Source organism: Lissotriton helveticus, chromosome 3_1, assembly GCF_964261635.1.
Source record: "Lissotriton helveticus chromosome 3_1, aLisHel1.1, whole genome shotgun sequence".
Taxonomy (NCBI): Eukaryota; Metazoa; Chordata; class Amphibia; order Caudata; family Salamandridae; genus Lissotriton; species Lissotriton helveticus.
This window is the reverse complement of record NC_136061.1, coordinates 968,213,417-968,239,669: the sequence shown is the minus strand read 5'-3', so window position 1 is coordinate 968,239,669 and position 26,253 is coordinate 968,213,417. Positions and strand designations below refer to the sequence as shown.

Sequence of the window (26,253 nt, the reverse complement as noted above, 5' to 3'; positions counted from 1 at the left end):
GGTTCGATTTCCAGAGTGATGTCGGACGGACTCGGTCCGTCTGACATCGCAATCAGGCCCTTAGAGTGGGCTGCAAGACAGAGTATATTAAGAGAGTTACAGATGTTCTGTGCAATAGCAAAGAGGAGGTGGTGCATTTCACAGGACCCTTGAAATTTTTTTGGTCTACATGACACATAAAATGAAAAAGTAAAAATAAGCGCTCTGGTTGTTTATCATTGGTCAGGGTCACCTGAAACCTCAGTCTAGTGCTCTGTAGGGAAGAAAGGATGAGGGGCACACATGTTAGACAAGCTTTTAGTGGTGTTTCCCATAGTAACCTACATTTTGGAGTTGTCTGTCTCCTGGATGCTGCTTTTCACAAGGTAATTCTCTCTCATGATGGCTTCCCACGCCAGCAGGTCTATGTCCTCATAGGTAGAGCCTAGAGCAAAAATGTGTGCTTATGAGTTAATATGCAGACATCTTAGAAACACAACATTGCAACCAGAGGAATGGATAATTATATTGCTGGTCAATGAAATCTTTAAATAAACACGTCTAAAATAAAAATAAAACGTAAAATCCAAGATTTCTGACACGCATACATGCCGATAATTGAAGTTATCGTGGTGCCATAGCACTTGGCCCTGAAATGCAGCCCCCTCGTTGTTCCAGTTACAGGGAACCAAACACAGCTGTGGTCACGGGCAACGCCTCTCATTTCTCAACTGCAGCACCCCACGTTTCCAGAACTGGGACCCAAACAAAACTCTAAGAGTGCACACCAGTCTTAAACCGCGAATCCTTCTTTGAATGTAGTAATTTGTGTAGAAATAGAGGGAGCTGAGAAGGTGGCTTTGTTGCTTTAATGACCCATTCACTCTGCCCACATCCTTTCCTCTTGGTTATAATGTTCCCCAGGATTCTATCCTTGCATCTCCCTCGTACTACATCCACACCACTCATCTTCCTACAATATCCCTTCCTTGAGCGATTCCTGTCACTTCTACACTGATAAATATTTGTTTAATCTTCCAGCTGCATGATTCACCTGAACGTCAGTAAAACATAGATTCCTTTCATCCCCAACTTTCCATGATTTATCAAACAAAAGAAAACAAATATTACGCTTGTTTGCCTTTCTCTCACTCCCGTCTACGCCTCCCCCCACTTGCCTTCCCCCATTTTTGGCTGCCATAATCAGGATGTCTTCTTTTACCCAGTACTCTCCTTCTACTATCCTCCAGTGTTCATATCTGTACATTTCTGCTACTCAGATTTTGTAAATAGTGGTCCTTCCTCACCTTCTCTTCAGCTAAAATCTTTATTCTTACCCTGCTACATTTTTGTCTTGATTAGTGATTCCCACGTTTGGTTGGTCTTCCATCTTCTTTCTTCCACCTGTTTTCATCCTCCGAAAACCATCTTGAATTTTCACATCGGTCTTCCTTTCAAAGTCCTGCCACCTTTATATATCTTATTGGGTATTGCTTCTCTTTTTTGCTCATTTACGTTTTTTCTTGTCCATTTTAAATGCTGTTTCCTTCATATTTGTCACGATTTAATGGACTTTGTCAAAACTAAGAGGTTCACAAACCGAATTACAGGAACAGATATCTGTTATTTACTATTCGCAAACTCAAAGCAATATCTTCCTCCACAATCTGCTTTTTAGCTCATGGCTGTGAGCTATCTCCTTAGCTTGCATCCAGGAATAATGTTTGCTTGGACACACTTAGGACCTTATTACCACTTTGGCATCCCTACAGCGGATGGTACAATGTGCCATCCGCTGTAGGACCGCCAAAGCCATGGTGCGACCCCCTGCCAGATTAAGAGCCCTGTGGCAGTCTGTTAGGCTCATAGAATAGCATAATAGGAAGACCGCCGCTCTCAGAGCACCAACTGCACCTTCCTGCACGGTGTGGCGTACATACCACATCATTCCAGAACTGGGGGTGCAAAACCAGGTGGGCACTAGATCTGACCCACTGCATGCACCCCCTGGATCCAGATGCAGCAGGGGCCCCTGTAAGGGCCCCCTATATTGCCTCTCCACCACCCTTTTAATGGCGGGCTCACCACCATGAAAGTAACAGGGCGGTGGACAGGCAACTGGTGCTGCAGCAGCACCGCTAGCATATTAGTGCTCATTAACGCTGCATGACCACCGCGGGATGAGGTCACACAGGTACTGTGGCGGTCCAACCGCCACACTCATAATACTGGGGGGGGGGAGGGGGCCTCAGTGGGGCGGTGGTCAGACTGCCACCACTGGTTCGGCAGTCCAACTCGTAATAAGGCCCTTAGTAACACACATCCCCCTTTCAAATGCTGAGCTTTCTGGGTGGCGCTTGCACTTACCCAGAACTGTTCTCTTTTTCCCGAATGCTGATTCTAATATGCCAGTTAGTCTACAGTCCAGTGACGCTTAATTTCTTTCCTCTAAATCTTTAGGGAAAAGCCCATTCCATTTACAAAGCAATCTACGCCAAATGTTTACTGTCAGCTTCTCAGCTCTTCCTTAATTTTTTTAGTTGCTTTATCACAAATCCAGATGTTCCTTAGAATTATTTACTCTGTTTTTACTACCAGGTTTCTCCAAAGAAAATGTATTAAAGTGGATTCTGTTGTGTGTCACAGCTTTGCTTGTTCAGCTGTTGCTTGCTTCAGAGGATTTACATCTTTCTAAGCGTTTGTCTCAAAGACATCATGGAATTGTACTCATATCGACCTGTACGTTCAAGGAGGTGTTTTTACCAAGTTAAGTTTTGTTTCCCTTCCTTATTCTGACTGTCTGCTTCTTATATTATTCATTATTCTGTCAAATCTGGAAAAATTGAATAGTTTTAGGGCCTGATTACGAATGGGTCAGTTAATTCTGACCACACAGGTGGGAATTACGAGTTTTGTTTTACTTAACGCATCCTATAATTATCGGATGTGTTACATAACTGAGCCTTCTTTAAATTTCAGCAGGTCAACCTGCTGAAAATTAAGAGGAGAAATTGTACGGTATTTACCACACAATGCGGATTTTGGTGCGTTTAACACCAAAATCCGCGTGTTTCTGTTCACAAACTAGTAATAGGTGTACCTCTTGGTGTTGTTATTAATTATGTGCGATAAATAACACCAAAACTGTTAAGATGACACCGAGGCTTGCTTCTTTGGTCTTCTTTGGTTTGTCTTAACCAACACAGAAAGGAAGGATCAGGGGGACTCGTAGTTAGGCATTCAGAGAGTGACAGGCCTTACCTTCAACAACCTCTGCATGTCAGAAACGACCAGTCCTTGATAATATTCCATATAAATATATTCATGATTTGTCTCCATCCCATCAATCATCTTTAGTTTCCACTGATGAGCACACTCCTGATCGTCACTTGGCTGCCTGCCACGAATTACTGTGCTTGCCTCATCCTTGTATACTCTTATTTTCTCACAATCTCTCTTCTGGCACTTAAAAGCTAAGCTACTTTTCTCTATTGAGTATCTACTATTTTTCCTTCTTTCACCGAATAGTAGAAAGACATGGAAATAAAGTGAGGCTCACAGCACACTGGTGGTTCTCTGGGACCCTCCTTCCGGCAGCAGGCGGTGATCTTCCACAGTATGGTGTAGATGTAGGCGAAGATGACAAAAGGGAACGGGATGGGCAGGCGGCAGCTGTACTCCTGCACCAGGAAGTAGCGCTGGAACTTCCATGTCTTGTCAGTGTTGCTCTGCACAGCATCCACAGTGAAACTAGAATTTCAAAAGAGTGGAGCGGAAGAATGGGGAAAACCATTACCACAGGGAATTATCAAGTTTGTTCAGCAGAAGCACGACCAGCAGAAGTTTGGATCCAGGTGTACTGAAGGTTGCTCTTAACGGGCAATACAAATGACATTATTTAAATCTCTAAAGTACTATATATCTCTAGGCATGCCTTAAAACAGGTAATAGACCCACCAATAGATTTTTAAAAGTCCACTGTGAAGCGTCAAGGTTATGTTCATGAAAATAGCTCCGATTTTCACAAAATGTAAAATATGACACCCACTCTTACAATAAGGTTGACATCTTTCCAGAACTGACCTGAATCACCCGGACAGATCTGCTGGGGTTAGAGAGAGAATGGGTAATCTGTTCTGTTCAGCTATGGCATATATTTGGTCGGTTCACTCAGAATAATAAGCCTTATTGGGAGTTTGGGGTTTGAGAAAGCTAAACACTGCACTGTTCGGGTCTAATTTAAAAGGTAAATATTGTGGCAACCCTATGAATTCTTGCGGATTAGTTTGATTTTTAATGTTTTTCTAGACAATAATATGTTTTTCGGCACGGAATGTGTATATATCAATTTCATCCTGTGATGTATAACTGTTGCCATACTTTTGTTGTGATTCTGGAAGTCATTAAATGCAATAAAAAAAAATAAATAAATAAAAAAAAAAAAATATATATATATATATATATATTTATATATATATATTTATATATATATATATATATTACCTACTGGCGGTCGCCAGTAGGTATATATAGTTAGGATTTTTTCTCTAAGGGATTTTTGAAAATTCTATGTCTAATAACTTTGGCGTTTGTGGACGGAATTGGCTGAAATTTTCAGGAAAATGGAACATTTCGTTTCTGAGCAGCCCCTGAAAATTTGGGGGGGTTTCGTCAAGGGGGGGGCGAGAAAAAAGGGGGTCCCAAAACGCGTTTTTACCATGTTAATTTCCATAGGGCGGTTGGCCTCACTTTTAGCTCGAACGGCTGAATGGATTTGCACGAAACTTGGCAAAATTGTAGGGACTGGTAGCCCGATGTGCCTTTGCTAGGTCTCAATATATGTGCTCCAGTGGATTTTGATAAATTAACGTTCAAAAATATATATATATCTGTAACAGCGCTCCGGGTAGCGCTCCGGTTCGCGTACTTGACGCGTAACGGAACTTCGCAAAGCGAAGCTGATTGGCTCTCCGGTGTCTGTCAACATTCTAAACAGTCCGGAGCGGCCGCCATCTTGTCTCTCGGTAGGATCGAGAGACAAGAGGAGGCCAAAACAAAGGGGGAAATGACCATAAGGGGGCATAGTAGATCCTCCCTGACCCCCTAGGTTTGATGTGGAGGCTTTAAAAGGGCCCCGCGGGGCAAAAAAAAAAAAAAAAACATTTAAAAAAATCGTTTTTTTTTGCGTGGGGAGCGCCCGGTACGCTTTTGTGCAATGGGCGGTGGTAATCTAAATGATGAGGGGGGGGGGGGGGGGGGCAGCGTTCAAAGCACCTCAGCGTGTATAAACACGAAAATGTTTTTATCTACCACGTACTTGACTTATCTCTCTGAGATGCATTCCCTTGTGTTTCGGCAATGGTAGTCTGTTCATTACATAGATCGCCCGAGGGCGGTAGTACAGACCGCGCGTAGGAAAGGGTAAAAAGCCAGGGGTATAGGAGTATGTAACAAGCGAGCCATTTAATTGAAAAAACTAAACGTGACAAACGGTTGCAGAATCAGTGAAGGTTGATTTTATAATTGAAAGTATAACAGGATCAGTTACAATAAAATCGTCCATACGCACACCATGGGCGAGTATCATGGGTAACATTATTTCGAAGCTTTATTAATACAATAATCAATAATGAAAAATCGACATCAATAGGGTTGTCCGTATTCCTAGTCAGTACCCTTCCCCGCCCGCCATGTGCACAAAGACCGCATACATCCCCCATAACGTCAAGGCTAAGTAACTAGAACGTCGAGTCACCAAAAGGCAAAAAGTTCCGCCGGACCCCGGGAGCCGGCCGCCTATGTCGGGGGCGATCTCAGGCCACACCAGGGCAACAAGACTTGGGGAGGGGGCAGGAGCCAAGCGCCCCCTTCCAGTCCGCGCCACCACACCGCCCCTCGGGGGCCTCCGTCAAGCGGTTCAGGGAGGCACCGCAGGCAGCGGTTCTTCAGATCAGTGGCTCTCACCGGCAAGGCTCCCCTCCGTCAGCAGCGATCGTTGGCGCTGTGGTTGCGGCCGGAGGCCCCGCCTAGTCAACGCCCCGGCCTCTCCATGTCGTAGGCCGCAGGTAGGTATATATAGTTAGGATTTTTTCTCTATGGGATTTTTGAAAATTCTATTTCTAATAACTTTGGCGTTTGTGGACGGAATTGGCTGAAATTTTCAGGAAAATGGAACATATCGTTTCTGAGCAGCCCCTGAAAATTTGGGGGGGTTTCGTCAAGGGGGGGCCGAGAAAAAAGGGGGGTCCCAAAACACGTTTTTCCCATGTTAATTTCCATAGGGCGGTGGGCCTCACTTTTAGCTCGAACGGCTGAATGGATTTGCACGAAACTTGGCAAAATTGTAGGGACTGGTAGCCCGATGTGCCTTTGCTAGGTCTCAATATATGTGCTCCAGTGGATTTTGATAAATTAACGTTCAAAAAAATATATATATCTGTAACAGCGCTCCGGGTAGCGCTCCGGTTCGCGTACTTGACGCGTAACGGAACTTCGCGATGCGAAGCTGATTGGCTCTCCGGTGTCTGTCAACATTCTAAACGGTCCGGAGCGGCCGCCATCTTGTCTCTCGGTAGGATCGAGAGACAAGAGGAGGCCAAAACAAAGGGGGAAATGACCATAAGGGGGCATAGTAGATCCTCCCTGACCCCCTAGGTTTGATGTGGAGGCTGTAAAAGGGCCCCGCGGGGCAAAAAAAAAAAAAAATAAAAATAAAAATAAAATCGTTTTTTTTGCGTGGGGAGCGCCCGGTACGCTTTTGTGCAATGGGCGGTGGTAATCTAAATGATGAGGGGGGGGGGCAGCGTTCAAAGAACATCAGCGTGCATAAACACGAAAATGTTTTTATCTACCACGTACTTGACTTATCTCTCTGAGATGCATTCCCTTGTGTTTCGGCAATGGTAGTCTGTTCATTACATAGATCGCCCGAGGGCGGTAGTACAGACCGCGCGTAGGAAAGGGTCAAAAGCCAGGGGTATAGGAGTATGTAACAAGCGAGCCATTTAATTGAAAAAACTAAACGTGACAAACGGTTGCAGGATCAGTGAAGGTTGATTTTATAATTGAAAGTATAACAGGATCAGTTACAATAAAATCGTCCATACGCACACCATGGGCGAGTATCATGGGTAACATTATTTCGAAGCTTTATTAATACAATAATCAATAATGAAAAATCGACATCAATAGGGTTGTCCGTATTCCTAGTCAGTACCCTTCCCCGCCCGCCATGTGCACAAAGACCACATACATCCCCCATAATGTCAAGGCTAAGTAACTAGAACCTCGAGTCACCAAAAGGCAAAAAGTTCCGCCAGACCCCGGGAGCCGGCCGCCTATGTCAGGGGCGATCTCAGGCCACACCAGGGCAACAAGACTTGGGGAGGGGGCAGGAGCCAAGCGCCCCCTCCAGTCCGCGCCACCACACCGCCCCTCGGGGGCCTCCGTCAAGCGGTTCAGGGAGGCACCGCAGGCAGCGGTTTTTCAGATCAGTGGCTCTCACCGGCAAGGCTCCCCTCCGTCAGCAGCGATCGTTGGCGCTGTGGTTGCGGCCGGAGGCCCCGCCTAGTCAACGCCCCGGCCTCTCCATGTCGTAGGCCGCAAGAGTGGGCGCAACTCAGCTGGCCGAGCGAGACTTGGGGAGGGGGCAGGAGCCAAGCGCCCCCTTCCAGTCCGCGCCACCACACCGCCCCTCGGGGGCCTCCGTCAAGCGGTTCAGGGAGGCACCGCAGGCAGCGGTTCTTCAGATCAGTGGCTCTCACCGGCAAGGCTCCCCTCCGTCAGCAGCGATCGTTGGCGCTGTGGTTGCGGCTGGAGGCCCCGCCTAGTCAACGCCCCGGCCTCTCCATGTCGTAGGCCGCAAGAGTGGGCGCAACTCAGCTGGCCGAGCGAGACTTGGGGAGGGGGCAGGAGCCAAGCGCCCCCTCCCAGTCCGCGCCACCACACCACCCCTCGGGGGCCTCCGTCAAGCGGTTCTTCAGATCAGTGGCTCTCACCGGCAAGGCTCCCCTCCGTCAGCAGCGATCGTTGGCGCTGTGGTTGCGGCCGGAGGCCCCGCCTAGTCAACGCCCCGGCCTCTCCATGTCGTAGGCCGCAAGAGTGGGCGTAACTCAGCTGGCCGAGCGAGACTTGGGGAGGGGGCAGGAGCCAAGCGCCCCTTCCCAGTCCGCGCCACCACACCGCCCCTCGGGGGCCTCCGTCAAGCGGTTCTGGGAGGCACCGCAGGCAGCGGTTCTTCAGATCACAACAGAGTCTCATGCTCGATCGATTGAGCTGGCCGAATCAGGCAACAAGAAGGTGGGGGGGTCACCTCTTGCTCAACCACCACCTGAGGAGGTGGTACTCTCTTCCTAGGAGGTGGTGGTGGTGGTGGGGATGCACCAGCTGAAGCTACAACACTTGCCATTGCTAAGTGATGAAAAAAGGTCTTCCTCTCACAAAGATGAAAGTCAGAGTGAGGAAACAAGGAGGGGTTTTCATCATTTGGGACAAAAAATTGTTCTAAACCAATGAAAAGTGTTATTTTTAGGTCACATGACCTAGCATTACATCATTAGGAACCCAAAAGTGAAATGAACCAATGAAAAGTTTTATTAACAAGTCACATGACCTGTTATGCTTACGTTACGCGCTCCGCGCCGCGCCCCGGATCGCTTCCGGGAAGCTGCGCTTCGCGCCTCGCGCACCGGAGCACTTCCGGGTGCGCTAACGCGGCGCGTCATATGAGGCATTATGCGACAACGCGATACGTCGCGGTTACGCGACGCGTCACGATGTTGTTTTCTAACGCAGCAGTTGCGCAAACAGAACGTTTATCGGCCAGGCATATGGAATACATACACATTCATACCATACAATCAGGGCATGTACGCACAGTCACACCATACAATTTTTCACATTCACAGTGATGGTCTGCACTCCATGCAATATCTCACAGCGCTTGTCTATGTCTTTCCCTACATGGAGCACGGTGCGGTCCATGTCCACTCCATTCTTCAGTCGGAACTCCGATGTAACCTACAGAGGAGAAAAGAAAGGGGGGGGATACAGCATTCAGAGGATGTCAGCGCGCACAAACACGAAAAAGCTTCTACTTACCATGTATCAGACTAGCTGCAGGAACGTGTGATACAACAGATATTGGCTATCTCTTTCGCATTATTTTTCTGTGTAACATATCCTCCCCTTCTTATGATGCCAAAAAATGTTTCATTTTGTTTGTCTCTAAATTCGAGTTCCCTCTTCGTGTATTTGTTTCTCAATTAGTCTTATTTTATGGGACAAAATACCACACCTTAAATTCGGCAGATACCTTAAGCTACGGTCGACCATTTTCTAACAATTCTGGAAAAAGGGCAGGTGTGACGGATACAAATTTCAATCAATCCAAAATTCAGGCAAAGGGTCTGCATTATCTGTCTTCTATTGTTTGGGAATAACAGCCATTATTCTAAAATCCTACCAACCTAGACGATTGTTATGACGCTGATTCCATACTTCCTTCGAAAACTCTTTTTTGCAAAAATGTCAGTATACAAATACGGGCCTACAACCATGTGGGCCGGCCACGGAGCAAACTGGAATCGTATATGATGCGGGGACCTTTACACTGTAGAAAAATGTAACGGGCGGGCCATTAGGTTGCAGGAATTAAGGTGTCTAACAGTTGCGGAATCGGTGGACGTTAATTTTATAATGAAAGTACGACAGGACCAGTTACAATGAAATTATCTAGATATACATTTGCGGGCAAGTACCATGAGTAACGTTAATTCGAACTTTCAATAGTACAGTAATGAATAATACATCAGAACTTAATATCAATAGGGATGTGCAAATGTTCAATCAGTGCCCGTCCCCGCCCGCCATGTGCTCCAAAACTGCATACATATCTCGTGATATCAAGGCTGAGCAACCAGTACACATCAAGGAGTTGCGAGTCTCATTTATACCGACGCCATTTTGGGCGAGGCCGGGCAGGTCCAGAATATAGTCAAAATGTCTCCACCAACCAGCGGTCGGAACAGAACCCCTTTCAGCAGTCCAAAAAGTTCCGTTAAATGACAACAGAAGGGACAGGCAACAAGAACCATCAGTCAAAGAGAGGAGGGCAAGTTCTTTTCTACCGGGTCACGTTGGGGCTCCACCGGAACTGATCGAATTGGTAGTCTACAGTGTTTCTGGATGTTTCAAACTGAAGCTGGCGTCAGCATGAGAGCACCCCGTGGCTACGTCGTGGCCTTTCCGCGAGCAATCATGGCAGTCGCTCCCCACCGGAAGTCTGCGGGAGTCGGGGGCCCCGGTGACTCTTGTAGAATCTTCAAGGCTGAGGGGACGCTTTTGGGAATGGGGCCCATGCCCTAGCAGTCAAGCGTCCGAGTTCCAGGGTTGCCCAGAGCCATCCTTGCAGGCCAGGCCCAAGTCTGTGGAGCCGACCGCCATTTCGTGAGCTCCGTGGCAGCCGCCTGTCGCTGTACCACAAGAGTGGGTGCAATTCAGCCGGATGGCGGGTGAGAGGCTGTAATAGCAAGAGCAGGCGCAACTCAGCTGGCCGAGCGAGGCACTGTGCCGCAAGAGCGGGCGCAATTCAGCTGGCCGAGTGAAGCGCTGGGGTGCAGCTGAGAAACCTCCACCTGGGGAGGTGGGGGAGGCTCGTTCGCGCCGCCTCTCCCTTCCAGTGCACCCCACGCCGTCTCCTGGCGCAGGTATATGTGATGGTCGGACCAGGGCACCGCAGGATGTGTCTTCAGGTCAAACGGATTGTGGGACAAGGTCCAGAATGGAAGAGTCACCAAAAGGCAAAAAGTTCCGCCTGACCCCGGGAGCCGGCCGCCTATGTCGGGGGCGATCTCAGGCCACACCAGGGCAACAAGACTTGGGGAGGGGGCAGGAGCCAAGTGCCCCCTCCGAGTCCGCGCCACCACACCGCCCCTCGGGGGCCTCCGTCAAGCAGCTCAGGGAGGCACCGCAGGCAGCGGTTCTTCAGATCAGTGGTCTCACCGGCAAGGCTCCCCTCCGTCAGCAGCGATCGTTGGCGCTGTGGTTGCGGCCGGAGGCCCCGCCTAGTCAACGCCCCGGCCTCTCCATCTCGTAGGCCGCAGAGTAGTCGGGGAGAAATCCCGGGAACGGCGGCATGCATTTGGATCGATGTTGCAGCAGGCTGCCATGTAAATAGTTATTTAATAAAACGTTTTACCCTGTTACTTTGCTGGTGTGTTGTATATATTTATAATATTTGCATAGGGTTTGTCGTTATTTTGGGCGGGGTGGGCGGCGGAGCCGAGCTGTCTTGCAGCCATCATGGCATCGAGCTCGGTTCCTCTCACTAGTTTCATATTTCTCATGAGGGGTTGTTCCTAATGTTTCTATTTTAGCGAGGTCAAAAAGAGATCCCATTAGTGGCCTACTGATTTTGCTTGATTCCTTTTGTTTTTTCTAACGATTTTTCACTATCTGCAAAGACTAAACAGAGTATTGCGACTCTGTGCTTGTTTGTAAATAGAGAATGAACCAAAGAGAACCAATTCCAAAACAGTAAATGCTTGGATAACAATCAATCAAATGGAGAGGGAAGCAGGCACGACGGATTACAACGGGGGCAAAGGCCTGCGTTACCTACCCTTCACTATCTGCAAAGAGAGAATACTCCTAAAAGAAAAGAGGGGGGGGGGGGCAGCGTTCAAAGCACATCAGCGTCCATAAACACGAAAATGTTTTTACCTACCACGTACTTGACATTTTAAAGCTTTTGATATTTGCTAATAAAAAACCATTGAAATTCACTGAAAAAACCATAGGTTATAGACCATATATAGTTAGGAATTAGCATTTACAAAACCTTGAAAATTCACTGAAAAAAACATGGGTTATAGACCATATATAGTTAGGAATTAGCATTTACAAAACCTTATTTTACTCACACAAAACCATTGAAATTCCATATATAGTTAGTTGCACTAACTATATATCGCGCACCCGCAATCCACTGCTGATGATGTCACATATTACATCATTCATGACATGGTCAGTGACATCACTGATGAAATCTCAAATGACATCACTGATGACATCACTGATGACATCTCAAATGACATCACTGATGACATCACTGATGACATCTCAAATGACATCAATGGTCACATCACTGATGATATCATTCATGTGACAATACAATGCATCTCCTCACACTTTAATATAACCTCTGTTACACCCAGTGTTAAATACAGAATATAATTTTTTAAACCATTGAAACACCAATACTAGTTACTACATACGCACTCACTGATTCCTACGTCTACACACACATTCACTCATTCACCCATACAATCATTCATACATACAATCACTCATCTTTACAACACTATCATATGCACTCATACACCTATACACTCTGCCACTCATGGAGTTACTCACACACCTAGTCAGTCCTGTAAAGAATCAATCACACTTCCATTTTCTAATCTATACAGTTAAACATAGAGTACCTTACATTTTCAAACATATACTAACACATTCTTACTCTCTTATACAATCATTGATACAAGAACACATTGATCTGCACAGAGTCACACATCTCCCAGCCAGCCACACACACACTCAGTCTCCCATACAAATACTTGGACAATCAATCAATAACCCATATAGTTACTCATATAGCTACTGATCAACACATGCAGCAGTTTACAGAACAACAGACACAATGATGCACAAATTAAGACAGTTTAGTCACTAACCCATGCACTCAGTGAGACACATTTAATCACTCACTCATACAGTCAGTCACGCACCTACTAAATCCTTCATCCAGACACTTCTACATCTACTCATTCTTCAATATGTAAAACATATTTAAACTTTAAAGAAACACACAGTCACTGGATGATGTCATCAGTGATGTCATCAGTGATGTCATTTGAGATGTCATCAGTGATGTCATCAGTGATGTCACTGACCATGTCATGAATGATGTAATATGTGACATCATCAGCAGTGGATTGCGGGTGCGCGATATATAGTTAGTGCAACTAACTATATATGGAATTTCAATGGTTTTGTGTGAGTAAAATAAGGTTTTGTAAATGCTAATTCCTAACTATATATGGTCTATAACCCATGGTTTTTTCAGTGAATATATATATATATATATATATATATGTTTGCTCCTGTGTTGTGCACCAATCTCCCAGCACGCACGAGCGGGTGCCTTTGAGCGGGTGGTGCCCCCGCCTCTATGACTGCTTCAAGTATTCGTAGTATCTACTACAAAAGACCAGCACTCACGGTAGCGAGCTTCAGATTTTATTATAGCTCACGATGTTCAGACGCGTTTCGGCATTCGCCTTCGTCGGTGTTAACATGGCGCCGCTGGAACGGCCGTTTTTTATGTTCAAACAGCATTCATGAACATAGTAAAAGGACAGCAATGTTACATTATGGGCGCCATCTTAGAGTGGTATAATACATCCCCTCAAAATGTAAAATGCAAATGCGCGATCAAATTCAATCAAGCTCCTAGATGAGCTAATGCACCCCCAACATTAGTCAACATGTTAAATACATTACTTTCATAAAGCCCTAAATGGGCTACTGTTATTTCATTGCTCCTTAGTAACTTAAGCTGTCCATGATGTCCATGACTGTAATCAACCCCTTGTAAAAACTCCACATTCCCAATTTTTCAAATTTCACATCTGGTCCAATAACAATTTATTTACAAATTAAATCAGTTATCCCCCAAATGTACTGCCAGTTCCTCATGGGAATTCAAGCCTGCAGGTGTCTTGGTATTCAAATCAATAATATATCTAGACTCTAATCTTCTAAGAGTCGTCAATCTGTCGCCCCCCCTGGGGTTCTGCGGTACATGATCTAGACAGAAGTATGTCAGAAGGTTCCTGTCCCCATTGTGCAAATCTTTAAAGTGGCGGGCCACTGGATATGTGAGGTCCCCATTATTGATGGCTCTAGCATGTTCTAGGACTCTGATTTTCGCAGGATGAATGGTACTCCCTACATATTTAAGTCCGCACGGGCACTGTAAGCAGTGTACTGCTTACAGATGTATTATACCACTCTAAGATGGCGCCCATAATGTAACATTGCTGTCCTTTTACTATGTTCATGAATGCTGTTTGAACATAAAAAACGTCCGTTCCGGCGGCGCCATGTTAACACCGACGAAGGAGAATGCCGAAACGCGTCTGAACACCGTGAGCTATAATAAAATCTGAAGCTCGCTACCGTGAGTGCTGGTCTTTTGTAGTAGATACTACGAATACTTGAAGCAGTCATATATATATATATATATATATATATATATATATATATATATATAATATATATATATATATATATATTATATATATATATATATATATATATATGTTACTCTTAACCCTGACAGGGAGACAACTATGAATTTAGCATGATTTATTGGTTTGCACATGTTGAGATTTGTTTATACTATGCTTTTAGGTGTTATTACTCATTAGTATAACATTGTGAAATCATACGCAAAGCATTTGGTGTGCGAGTAAATAAGTACATTGCTTTTTTACTAGTTTTGGGTAACTAGTGAATTCAGTGGTTCTCAGGTTTTGTTTTGTAACCAAAACTTCACGTTAACGTGGTTTTTGAGTGAGTTTCTGAGGTTTTTTAAAACATGCATCAAGGTGTTATAACCAATCATAAACATAACTCCACTTTACCTGTCGTTTTTCAGTGAGTTTCTTTGATTACTTGATTGTTTGATACTACATCCAATTCCCCACCCCAGCTGCACACAGTCTTCTGCCATGTTTTGTTGCTTTTATTGCACAAAATGCTGTAGTAAAGAAACCTTTGAAATATGGATTTCAACACTATATTTACAGCCCCTGAACCACTATGAAGAACTTTACTATTGGCAGGGATACTTGGATTGTGCAGCAATGGATGACCAAATTATGTGGCAGAGTTACTTAAATTATGCGGCAAGAAATATCATATTATTTGACGCATAATCTGTCAGTCTAGTCTTTCTGTTCTGGGGAATTCCAATGTAAAGCTAGGAAATAACTCAACACCACTCACACCCAACTTCTTCCAGTATTACCCCTCATGCAGCTCTGTCCTCCAAATGCCCTTCACAGATAGGCAGACATCTCACACATGTCCCTTATAAACAGCCTCTAACACCCTCATTCTAGAGACTAAACTGTTAAAATTGTTCCCAACACACACTACTATTCAGCCCCCACCTCTCACGCTTTGTTAGCAACACCTGGAACAAAAGTACTTACAACTGTGGCAGGGCAATAAGATTGTGCACTTATCTAGAGATGTATCTCAGTACCTGTCACAAGCATTCTGATTAGCTTGCCCGTGAGATGACCACAGTATCTCCAATGACATATAGTTATATATATATCTCCAGAGGGGAGATATATATATAACTAGGCTATCCACAAACTGTGCTTTGTAGGCTGTTTTGTAGTACTGCAAAACAAACTACAAAATGCTATTCACAAACCTAGTTATGAGGTTTTATGTGGGGGGTTTACACCTCCATCTCTGCTAGCTTTTTCTGTGCAGAATTCTCCGCCCTAAGTGCATAGTCTCTGTACGTAAGTATACGTTTTAGTAGTAAATGTGGGAGGGAAAGAAGGAAGTGGCAGACAAATGGCGAATACTACTAAAGGGAAGGGAAATAGGAAAGAGCAAGGAGTGGTTAATAGAGGGTTCGACTGGGGTTTAGGTCAGGGCATCTACCCGCCCACAAAATAGTAAGTTAATTCCTATTCACAGACTGCACTTCTAAAGTTACTCCAGCCAAAGAGGGAATTGAAATAGTAGTAAATTACTCCTCAAAGCTGGAGTAAGTCCAGCACCATTCATGGCACCTCACAGGTACTGTAACACCTTCCCATAGAAATAATGACAGCAGGGCCTTAAAATAAAACCCCAGAAGAACTAATGTTAAAATAAATTAAAATATTTAAATTGATAAATTATAATTACTTTTCATTTAACAGTAAAACAATCTTAAAATAAAACAGAATTTCAATAATTCCCCTGCATCTCTTGACCATCTCAGGTCGAAATGGGAGGACTGGGTGGGCCCCCTGGACGAGGCAGACTGGCGATCTGCCCTTATGGCGCCCAGGACCCTCACCACGTCCTCGAAGCTACGCCTTGTCCAACTTTACTTTCTTCACACAGCGTACTTGTCGCCGGTCTGTCTCTTTCGTGCAGGTGCATGGCCCTCCCCGGCCTGTCCCCGTTGTGCTGGTACCCCAGCCGACTTCATCCACATGGTGTGGCTTTGTCCTGCCCTAGAGTCTTTTGGAAGGGGGTTGAACGAGAACTGACAAATGTATTGGTCTGGGTGGTCCCCACGATCCAAGACATTTGCTCCTTGGGGTCTTTGACGGTTTGGATGGCTCCCGAACTGATAAACGCCTCTTGGGAACGGCGCTTGCGGTGGCGAAGAGAGACATTGCAGCCCTATGGACCCAGAAAGTGCCACCGACTCTGGCGAGATGGAGGAGGGGGGTGGATTGGTGTGGGGCCCAGGAAGAATCTGTCTTCGAGGCACGGGGCTGCCCGGAACTTTTTAACAAGATCTGGGGGAAATGGTTTGGCCTGATACCGCCATGAAGACTTTGATATTATGCCGTCCTCACTGGGAACCACTGTCTCTTTTAATCTATGTTATTTCACTTTGTGATGTTGTGGGAGGTAAACAGGACTGTCTTAAAAATGTGAGTGTCCTAATGCGAATGTTTCTTTTTATGACTAAAATTTCAATAACACTTGATTATCAAAAAAAAAACCTGAATTATTCATGTATTTTGAGATATTTTACTAACCTGTTTCATATGTAAAATTAATGTAACAATAATATTTATTAAACATAATGAAATTAGTGTTAATTATATGCATTACTTGTAATAATTTCAAAACAATATTTTTTTTATTTAGGTAGGATTTTTTCTTGAGAAGATATCATTTTATTTTGAATTAAATATATTCAAAATAATTACAATTTTAGTTTAAAGTTATGTTTAGTATTGCAGTAATATACTATATTAAACTAAGTATCTAACTTCAAAACATGTTATGTTATTTTTTAAATGTTTTATAAATGTGTAAACTTTTCCTTATACTTTACCCTGTGATGCTATCTACCCCAGTAGCGGAGGACTCTGCAAAGTCCGTAGAACGTCATATATAGTTGTAAAGTCACTAATGGTCGAGCTGTACTGTTGTATTTGAAGTTGTTGCTGACTCCATACCCTTTTTTAAAGAAGTGCGGACATGGAAGTCTACATTATTGAGTAAAAGTACACTTGTAAATGGCGAAAAGCTAGAAATAGCAAAGTTACAAAAAAGTTAAGAGCAACCTTACACATGCAGATTTACTGATATGTAAGTTTACCATTGTGAATGGACCTCATTATATTTTGGGGGGTAAAGATGGCAAGAAACGTTTTGGAGAGGTTGGACTTGAACTCAGGACGAAGGACGAAGGACCTTCTATGAAGCTATTGCATGATCAGGTGCAAGATCAAGGTGGGAGGTAAGGAAATTTGTTATGGCTCCGGACCAGCTCTTCTGAGGATTATTCCCCGGAAGGTAGGAGGTCAGGGTTTGGGTGTTACTAAGGGTTAGTTCAGCAATCTGTCCCTTTTTTTTATCTCTGACTGATGTACTTGCATTGTCCTTGCAGTGAAATGCTTTTTTCTAGTTAAATCTTTACCTAGTAGAGTTTGTTTTCCTAATAGAATTGCTTGCTATTATTATTGTTGAAGAGTTGCTGAATGTTTTGTTCCATTGTGCACCTCACTACAAGCCAGATTTAAACCATTAATCTCGATTGTATTACTTTAGACATTATTTTTGTTATTTATCTGTCATTTAGATTCTAACGTAAAAATTGAATTTAATATCCAGTCAGAGAAAAATTCTAGGTAGGTATAGTCATGAAATCTTCACCTAGATCACAAACTGGCTTAATTTAGACCATATATGTGTGGGTCAGCATCATGAGCAAGCATATAAAATAGTTTGGGTGTTAACTATCAAAACTGTGACCATTTGCAATAGTATATTTGTACTGATAAAGTTAAAAGACTTTTCACATCATGTGAGAAAGATTTATAGATATTGCAGCTGGTCAGAGACTGTTAAAGTGAAAGTTAATGTTTTTAGGGATAACCACACTTTCTCTACTACTGTGAACCTGTATGATATTTTCTTTCTGAACAAGGAATGCTGCTTTGAGAGGGAGCTGAAAGATGGCATGAATCTTTAAAATTGTGTTAAACATCTTTCAAAATTTGTATTTCAGGTTTTGCCATTTTGGAAGCTTAGACATGTATCCAAGTAAAATGGGGACTAAAAGAAGTTCACCAGGATCACAGAGAGTTAACAATTGAAGTTGAGGTATGTAACTCATTTAATTGTTTTGCAAAATATTTTTAATAGTTCAAAATGGAAACCAATGTTTTCTCGTCAGCACAAATGTAAATATTTAGGACTTATTTTCTTGTATATTTCTTCATGAAATTGTGCTATATTACTTAGGGCCCATTTACGATTTCGGTCGGGGAGTCCAACTGACCAATTACGATGGTTCCAGATTTCATTCGGTCAAACCCCACTGACTTCAATGGGAACCTGTGTCTCAACCGAATACACAGGCTCCCATTTAAAAAAGGGGTAGGTGGAGAAAACCGTGCACCCTATGGCGGACACCCCATGGTCCATGCCACTCTGTCCATGGTCTGAAAGGGGGGTCCCATTCGGAAGCCTTTGGGTGAAGGGGGTCCTGATATGTGCACCCAAAATCATATTCTGACAGCCGACCTGTGTCTGAACAACCGATTCGGAAAGGCTGTCAGAATCCCACATCGTAATCGCTCGGTCAGCAATGCGGTCCGTTGACCAGTACGAGTTGGCTCCCAACGACTCGGTTTCTCCGAATGCCATTCGGGACCGAGTCGGAACTGACTCGGACAGTCCGAATAATTTCCCAACATCATAATTTGTCGGTCAGAAAGCTATCCAAATCGGTCAGAAAGATGGGTTCCGCAGACCCAAATTAGATTTGGAGCCTTTCCGACCGACATCGTTATCGACCCCTTAGAGTCTTAATGCAAGCAAGCTGGTTGATGTGGGATCTATATGATAATCTTGAATTCTAAAACCAAGAAATTACCAAAACGCTTTTATCAAGAATCCATTACCACAATGTTTTTATTTATGTCCCCATTGCTTCCTGTTTTTAATGGGAAACTACTATACACTTTTACCTCAACGCTATCCTATGCAGGTTAGAATTATTTTGTTGTTACCATAACAGAATTATTTTGTTGTTATGATTTTTTGATAATGTGGTCATTGTAATGATTTTCATGATAAAAATTAACTGGAAATATTTAGAAAATGCTTGTGAATTACATACCCAAACATGGCAGTCAGCAAGTTCACCAGCAGAATGTTGATGAAGAGCATATAGATGCACATCAGTGGGATGGTCATCCACTGAGGGTAGCGTGGGAGGCCATCAGAGTCTAACTCCACACATAGAGGCTTTGACTCGTTCCCGTAGAATGTGCAGAGATCAAAATCAATAGCTGTACCTGAAACAGAGCAACACGATGTGATGACTTTATGGGTGAACATTAAACACATGATTAATCTATGGAGATTTAAACATATGCCCGAGCACACATTCAGTATTTGTCATTTATAAATCAAGACCAGTAGAATGCATACAAAAATGTAAAAGGGATTTCTTGTATTTAATTTTCTTTTCTTTGATTGTTCCAGTCAACACTTGTTTCGTCGCCCCGGATTAACCCACGAATTCCTCAGGGCTGTTTTGACGCAATGCAGTCGGTAAGCCTCTGTACCGGTTATAATTTTGTAACGGCCAGGCAGGCAGGGAAACTTAAAGATGAGCCAAAGTTTGTATTTCTTTGCTTCTTAATGGGATCCTCTCCCCTGAGCATGATGTAGAGCATCCAATATTAAGACCCATGATGTGGTGGGACACAATATAGCGCATTACAACCATTGATTGTGAACCACAATGGCGTAGTGAGACACCGACATACTGACATTGGATTGCTGTTCGAATGTCCACTGTGTTTCAAAGTTAATCCCAAAATGACTCCTTCTGTAGGAAGTTTGGGGGATTACCGTGAAATCTGAAGAACAGCAGGAAGGTACAGCTGTGGTGGATGGTTGTTCAGGGACTGTTATCTGAAGAAATATCACCCTACATGACTGATGGTGTCCATGGCCATGGACCAGCCAAGCGGCATCAAGATGCATGTTGTCCCTGGAGGAGGACAGTTCTACTATATATTAGTTAGGTTGTTTTGGTCTTTTGATGAAATTGAAGGTCAGAAGTAATGATGTCCATTTTCTTAGCAGTGCTGAAAGGCCAGTGATGAGCTGGTAATTGGATAGAATGAAGGGATCTGCACCTGTTTGTTTTTTAAGAAGGAGGTGATGATTACAGATCCCTCCCAAGTAAATCTGAAATATAAACATGCATTCTAGCTTCAGTGGAATGCTTTGTGTTGTGTGGTAAGAGAATTATGTGTAAATGAGGGACTTATAATTCAGTAGACCAAGTTCAGCATGTTGGCATTCCAGGTGCCTGATGGGGGGGTTCTGATTAACGAAATATAAACTTTTTGCTATTGCAGCCACATAGATGGCTGTGAATGGTGCAGCAGTATGAATGGGTTTACAAGGGGAGGCCATTGAATGTGAAATTACCCGGGATAAGGTCTTGCAGAGTGTGATCAACTCCCTACAGATACGGAGAGTTTGGTTTTTTAGGCCTTCTCTGAATCAGAGATGTTTAATTGAAAATACGTTTTAGGACCTGTAGAGGGCACCTGTGACAGGCTATACAGTCCTTGGCATGTTGGTAATTCTTCTAGTACCTTGATGACATTTGAACATGTTGCTTCAGTAGGCTGGTGTACCAGTCGTCCACTGTGCGCTTAGTCAACTTAGATGTCTTGGTTTTGATAGGTGCTATTTGATCATGAGAAATGTCATGGGGGGTGGGACCTCATTTGGAATGCCGAAAGGTGACCGGTAGGTCACTGCAAGGGTTTGCAAAATGCTGGCTAGTATGATGACTGACAAGCTTATCGAATGGGAGATGGAAGAAAAGCAACTTTAGAGTTTTGTGCCTCTTTATGGGCGTTGATGAGGGGCCACCATAGGATCGGCCGTGAAAGTCAGAAACTTGGAGGTTCTGGGTTAATGAGAATGGAAGACCCGGGTTATAGAGTTTGTCATGCGTTGGGTTTTCGATAAGCTAGCAGAAGTACAGATTGTCCAGCACTGACTGTAGGTTTTGGAGGAGAAATCTCTCTAAATGTTGAAGTCCCTAAGACAGTTCACTCACTTTGATAGAGCTGCAAGATGATTAAGATTGATGATATAAGCCAAGAGTTTGTGGTTTTCTTTTTGATTTGTGTAATAGACAAATGTACAGATAAAGAGAGTGATTGGACAGGTAATGCCTTAAATAGGAGGTATATCGAGAATTCTTGTGTCGTGTGATTAAAAACAGCAGGAGAGAATGTTCTTCAACCTTATATCTTCTCCCCTATGTCCCCAGAGTTATGATTTATAGTCAGAATATTGAAATGGCCAATAAATATAATAAATGAAATGAAAAAAGAACATTTGTGCAACGAAAGAGAATGTGGAGGAGAACGTAAATGGAACAGGAAATGTGGAAATGAGAAAGGCATGAATCAGAAGAATAAATAAAGAAATAAAGATGTCTGAAGAAGAGCCATGAACACCAGAGAAGCAGCAGAGAAAGAGAAACAAGATGAGAGAAGGAATTGGAAGACTAGAATAGAAAGGTATTAAGAAGAACAGAGAAAGTCGCTGAGGGTAATACTTGGAAACAAAGGCTAAGACAGAAAACAGGTGCTTTAGGGGGCAATGCCCGTTTAGAATGGGCACTTTAAATTCAGATTTGTATTAAGATGCACCTTTATTTCCTCCCCCAAAGGTCTTACCATCCATGTCAGATGGGAATGTTCCAAAGACTGCCAGATATGGTTCGTAAATGACTGATCGGAAGATCCACTCCCAGCGCTGCTCATTTTGGCGCAGGATCCCTTGGCGTGCCACACCAAATGCCAGTGCCCAGACCATGAAGAGGAACAGGAACAAAAAGACATCGAGCAGCTATAAAGGATGGAAGGAAGTTAACATTAGAAATACATCTAGTGAAGGGTGCTGTTTGTACAGAACGTTTAAGGTAGGAAGGCCATTCACCATTCTGCCCATACTATACATTTTTGAGATTTTGGGGGAGATCGCTATATGAGCAGTTCCTGGCAGGAATATACATCATCCTGATATGGAACCTGTATGACTAGGAGAGTTTGACAATTTCCTGAGTCCACCAGAAGAAGGATCTCGAGTTTTGCTGACTGAAATTCCAACCAGCAGTGTGGTAGATGCATGTTCTCTGCCAAACTAGCATTGTGCCACATTTTGATTTCGCTATCCTTGTTTCTTCTTTAAAGTGGCTAACTCTGCCATGGCAGAAGTCATTTTGATTTTGGAATTTGATGGATAATCTGAGCAAAATTCTACCAAATTCGTTTGGTGGTGAAATGTTCTCATCCATGTGGCCCCTGGAAATGTATCAAGTGCGGGTTTACTATACTTGCCAACATAGCCTGACACCCTAGTATACTTGGGAGGGTTGTCCAGCATTTTAGAAATAGAACACTTACTATTCTGTCAAAGTCCCCCTCACTTTCCATGGTGTTCTTTGAGTAGGCTTACTCCCACCAAACATGGTGAGTTCAACACAGTACGAAGGATGACAGAACAACCAACATCGCTGGCCTGGACCCCCTCCCTTCCATCGAACTTTAGGCCGATCTCCCTTCTTCCCTATCTTGGGAAGATTCTTGAGAGCTACGTGACATCTTGCCTCTCTACTTACATAGAGGAGAACAACATCCTGGCCTCTCACCAGGCTGGCTTTCGTCCTGGCCACTCTACCGAGGGTGTGGTCCTTGCGGTCCTGGATGAATTGAAAGGAAAGGCCGATAGTAACCTTCCTCAGGCCCTAGTCCTTTTGGACTTGTCCGCTGCGTTTGATACGGTCGATCATGCCATTCTTCTCAACCGTGTCAGCGCAGCGGGCATCCAGGGCACTGCCCTCTCCTGGATCGCGTCCTTTCTTCAGGGCAGATCACAGGCAGTTCACCTTTCTGATTTCTCTGCACCCCCCCTCCCGGTCACTTGTGGGGTACCCCAAGGTTCTTCCCTCTCCCCCCTTCTTTTCAATCTTTATATCCGCCCCCTTATTTCTTCGCTTCTTGAGCTGGGGGTCTCGGTGTATAACTACGCAGACGACCTCCAGCTCGTCTTTGATCTATCTTCCCCTACTCACTCCCTCCCTAAGCTCAGCTCCACTCTTATCTTCATTTCCCAGTGGATGAGCTTCAATCATTTGAAGCTCAATCCCGACAAGACCGAGCTCGTTCTCACTGGTGGCCCCTCTAATCCCTGGTCTTCAGTTCACTGGCCCCCTTCCTTTGGTCCTCCCCCTTCCCCAGTTCCCTCTGTCCGGACTTTGGGCATCAAGATCAGCAATGATCTTTCTATGCATGCGCATATTAGTTCCGTCGTCTCCTCCTGCTTCCTCTCCCTCCGCCTCATTCGCAAAATCTCCCGGTTTTTTTCTGTTGATGTCCTTAAAGTTATCATTACTGCCCTCATCACATCCCGCCTGGATTATGGAAACGGCCTGTACGTAGGCATCCCCGCCTACGAAACTCGCCGTCTCCAGGCCATCCAGAACCAGGCGGCCCGTCTTGTTCTCCGTCTTCCTAAGTTTTCCCATATCACTCCTGCCCTCAAAACCCTTCACTGGCTCCCTGTTCATTTCAGGTCCCAGTTTAAACTGGCTTGTCTGGCCTTTCGGGCGCATGCCCGTTCCGCTCCTCTCTTTATCAACTCCTTAATCTCTTCTCATGTCCCCAGCCGCTCTCTCCGCTCTTCTTCCCTCTCTCTTCTTCACGTCCCCCGGTTCCGCAAATCCCGCACCGGTGGCACCCGTTTCTCGGTGCGGGCTCCCCAGATCTGGAACACTCTCCCCCTCTCTATTCGCTCCATTCCTATTTTCTCCCACTTTCGGAAAGCCCTCAAAACTTTTTTCTTTCTTCAGGCTTTCCCTGGCTAAACTCCCCCGGGTCTTCTTGGTAGATGTGCTCCTCAGCGCCAGGAAGCCGCTTGGCCGCAGTGCGCTCTAGAAATTTCTTTTTCATTTCATTTCATCTGTGACTGAGGTCGCAGTGCAGCTTGGAGATAGTGGTACCACTGCTGGCAGACATCCACCAAAGAGCAAACTATAAATAGGGCAAAGGGAGGCTACGCCTTTTTTTGATGGGTGCTCTGTAAGTGTGTTCCTCAGTGAAAGGTTCTGTATCCCTGTTCCACCTACGTAAGGGAGGTAGCGTTATGTATCACTGCTTTGGCGCCTGTGGCACACACCCTTTCTCCAGTCTAAAAAGGAAGGCTCTGTCACGCTTTACCAGTTTCTCTTGCCTCCCAGTTAAGAGGTGAAATGCAGTTTAGACCAGGGAGTTAATCCTCAGCCTTTTTACCGCTGTGCTAAAATGCATTACACCTCCTGAGGCACAGCGAAATAAAAATAAATCAAGTTTTGGTATCTTATCCTAAACTGTTGTTGTTGTGTGAGAACAGTTCAAATAGTAGGCCAGGATTGCCCATAAGTGAAACTGAAGGATCAGATGCGTGCCAGAGTTTTAGGCCGTCAATATGGAAAAATATACTTAAAATGAATCTAAATGAGAATCCTTTTGCTGGTCAGTAGTTATCCAAACACACCTGGCATGGATCCAGCCCCTCTGGACCAGCCCTGAGCTGCCCATGGCTAACACATGGTAACTGCTGTCAGCCTCTCTTACCATTCGCTTCAGCATAATGATCTTGGGACCAAGATTCCGGCTCACAATGAAGATGTGGATCAGTCGAACAGTGAAGATAATGTAATCCAGGCAGAATATCACTCTTCCAGCGTACAAAGACCTGGGAGAATTATGAAGTCTGTGGAAAAAGAACATAGTGTTGTAAGCGATGTAAGAGAAAATCAAACAAACACAGCAGCATAGAAGAGGAATTCTGAGGGCAAACTTTTTTCTCTGTACATGCCAAGTTGGGACAGGTAATTAGATGTAATAAAGAGGATAACTAAAGATGGAGGCAAGTAGCGTTGAAGAAATAAGGATACCAAAGTTAAAACTGAGCGCAAATTGCTTATTTTATGTTCTCAACTCCAATTCCTCTTTACTTTTAGAAGGATTCCCAGGTAAACGCTTTACGAGGGGGTGTAGTGTGGGTGCCTAGGAAGCAAACGCAAGAGCGACTTCTTGCTTGAGTCACATAAACGCATTCCTATATCACTAAGACAGGATTGAGCTTCAGCGACTCATAATTAAGGGTATTTTGCAGAGCTCGGCTTCAGACGGTATGGGAAGATTGGCCAGTGAGATAGGATGTTCTCATCTCCTCCAGACATTTGCAAGTGTCTCACGGCTGCAGCTGCAGGGGGGAGAACGCACTGTTTCAGAAATGCTATCAATATACCACGAAGGAGTTGTTACACATACAATGAATGCACTTCTGTCTGTCTTGCCTGAGAACTGAACCTTTGAATACTTTTTCATGGCTGGGCAAGGGTGTAACTACCTGTGCTTGGAGTTTTTGTCAGACATTTTCTGGAGCTCCAAGAGCTTCCAGGCCTTTCACCTGAAACCTCGCTCTCAAAGAGCGATCCTACTTATGAATTCTATTTAAGGTTTTGGCGTTGGCAGTAGCAACTTTCAGGACCTGTGATGATTCAGCTAAGGTGACCTTCTGTAGGAGCTGACCACACATAGAAACAGCTTTGGTCTCACACTCATGACATTTTGGTTACAGAAGGCAAATAGCTGAGGCAAGGAAGCTGCTTTGTAGATCACATTTATTGGGTGATATCGGCATGCCAAAACTAAAAGCCCAATCCAATCACCAGGAATGGTACCTCACATCCTAAAACATCTAGTCAAACCAATAGAGGCCTCATGCTCCAGCAACACATAGGCCTCATTATGTGAGGACCGGTGACGTTGAGGTAATTATCTCCCCAGGTGATACCCCAGACCCTCCAAACCACGTCACCCCTGCAAAATGGAGATGTTTGCCCTTTCCTTACATTAA

At 44.4% G+C, this 26,253-nt stretch overlaps 1 protein-coding gene across 1 annotated transcript in view; it reads right to left on the bottom strand.

Annotated features, from left to right (window-relative positions):
- LOC144824191 (transient receptor potential cation channel subfamily M member 8-like) overlaps positions 1 to 26,253 on the bottom strand; it is a 242,788-nt gene that overhangs the window by 7,186 nt on the left and 209,349 nt on the right. The window contains exons 19-23 of the mRNA XM_078683347.1: positions 24,963 to 25,101; positions 22,026 to 22,197; positions 19,427 to 19,604; positions 3,539 to 3,729; positions 325 to 424 (exon numbers count right to left, since the gene is read on the bottom strand). Coding sequence (XP_078539473.1) covers positions 325 to 424; positions 3,539 to 3,729; positions 19,427 to 19,604; positions 22,026 to 22,197; positions 24,963 to 25,101 — 780 coding nt within the window. The remainder of the gene's footprint in view (positions 1 to 324; positions 425 to 3,538; positions 3,730 to 19,426; positions 19,605 to 22,025; positions 22,198 to 24,962; positions 25,102 to 26,253) is intronic.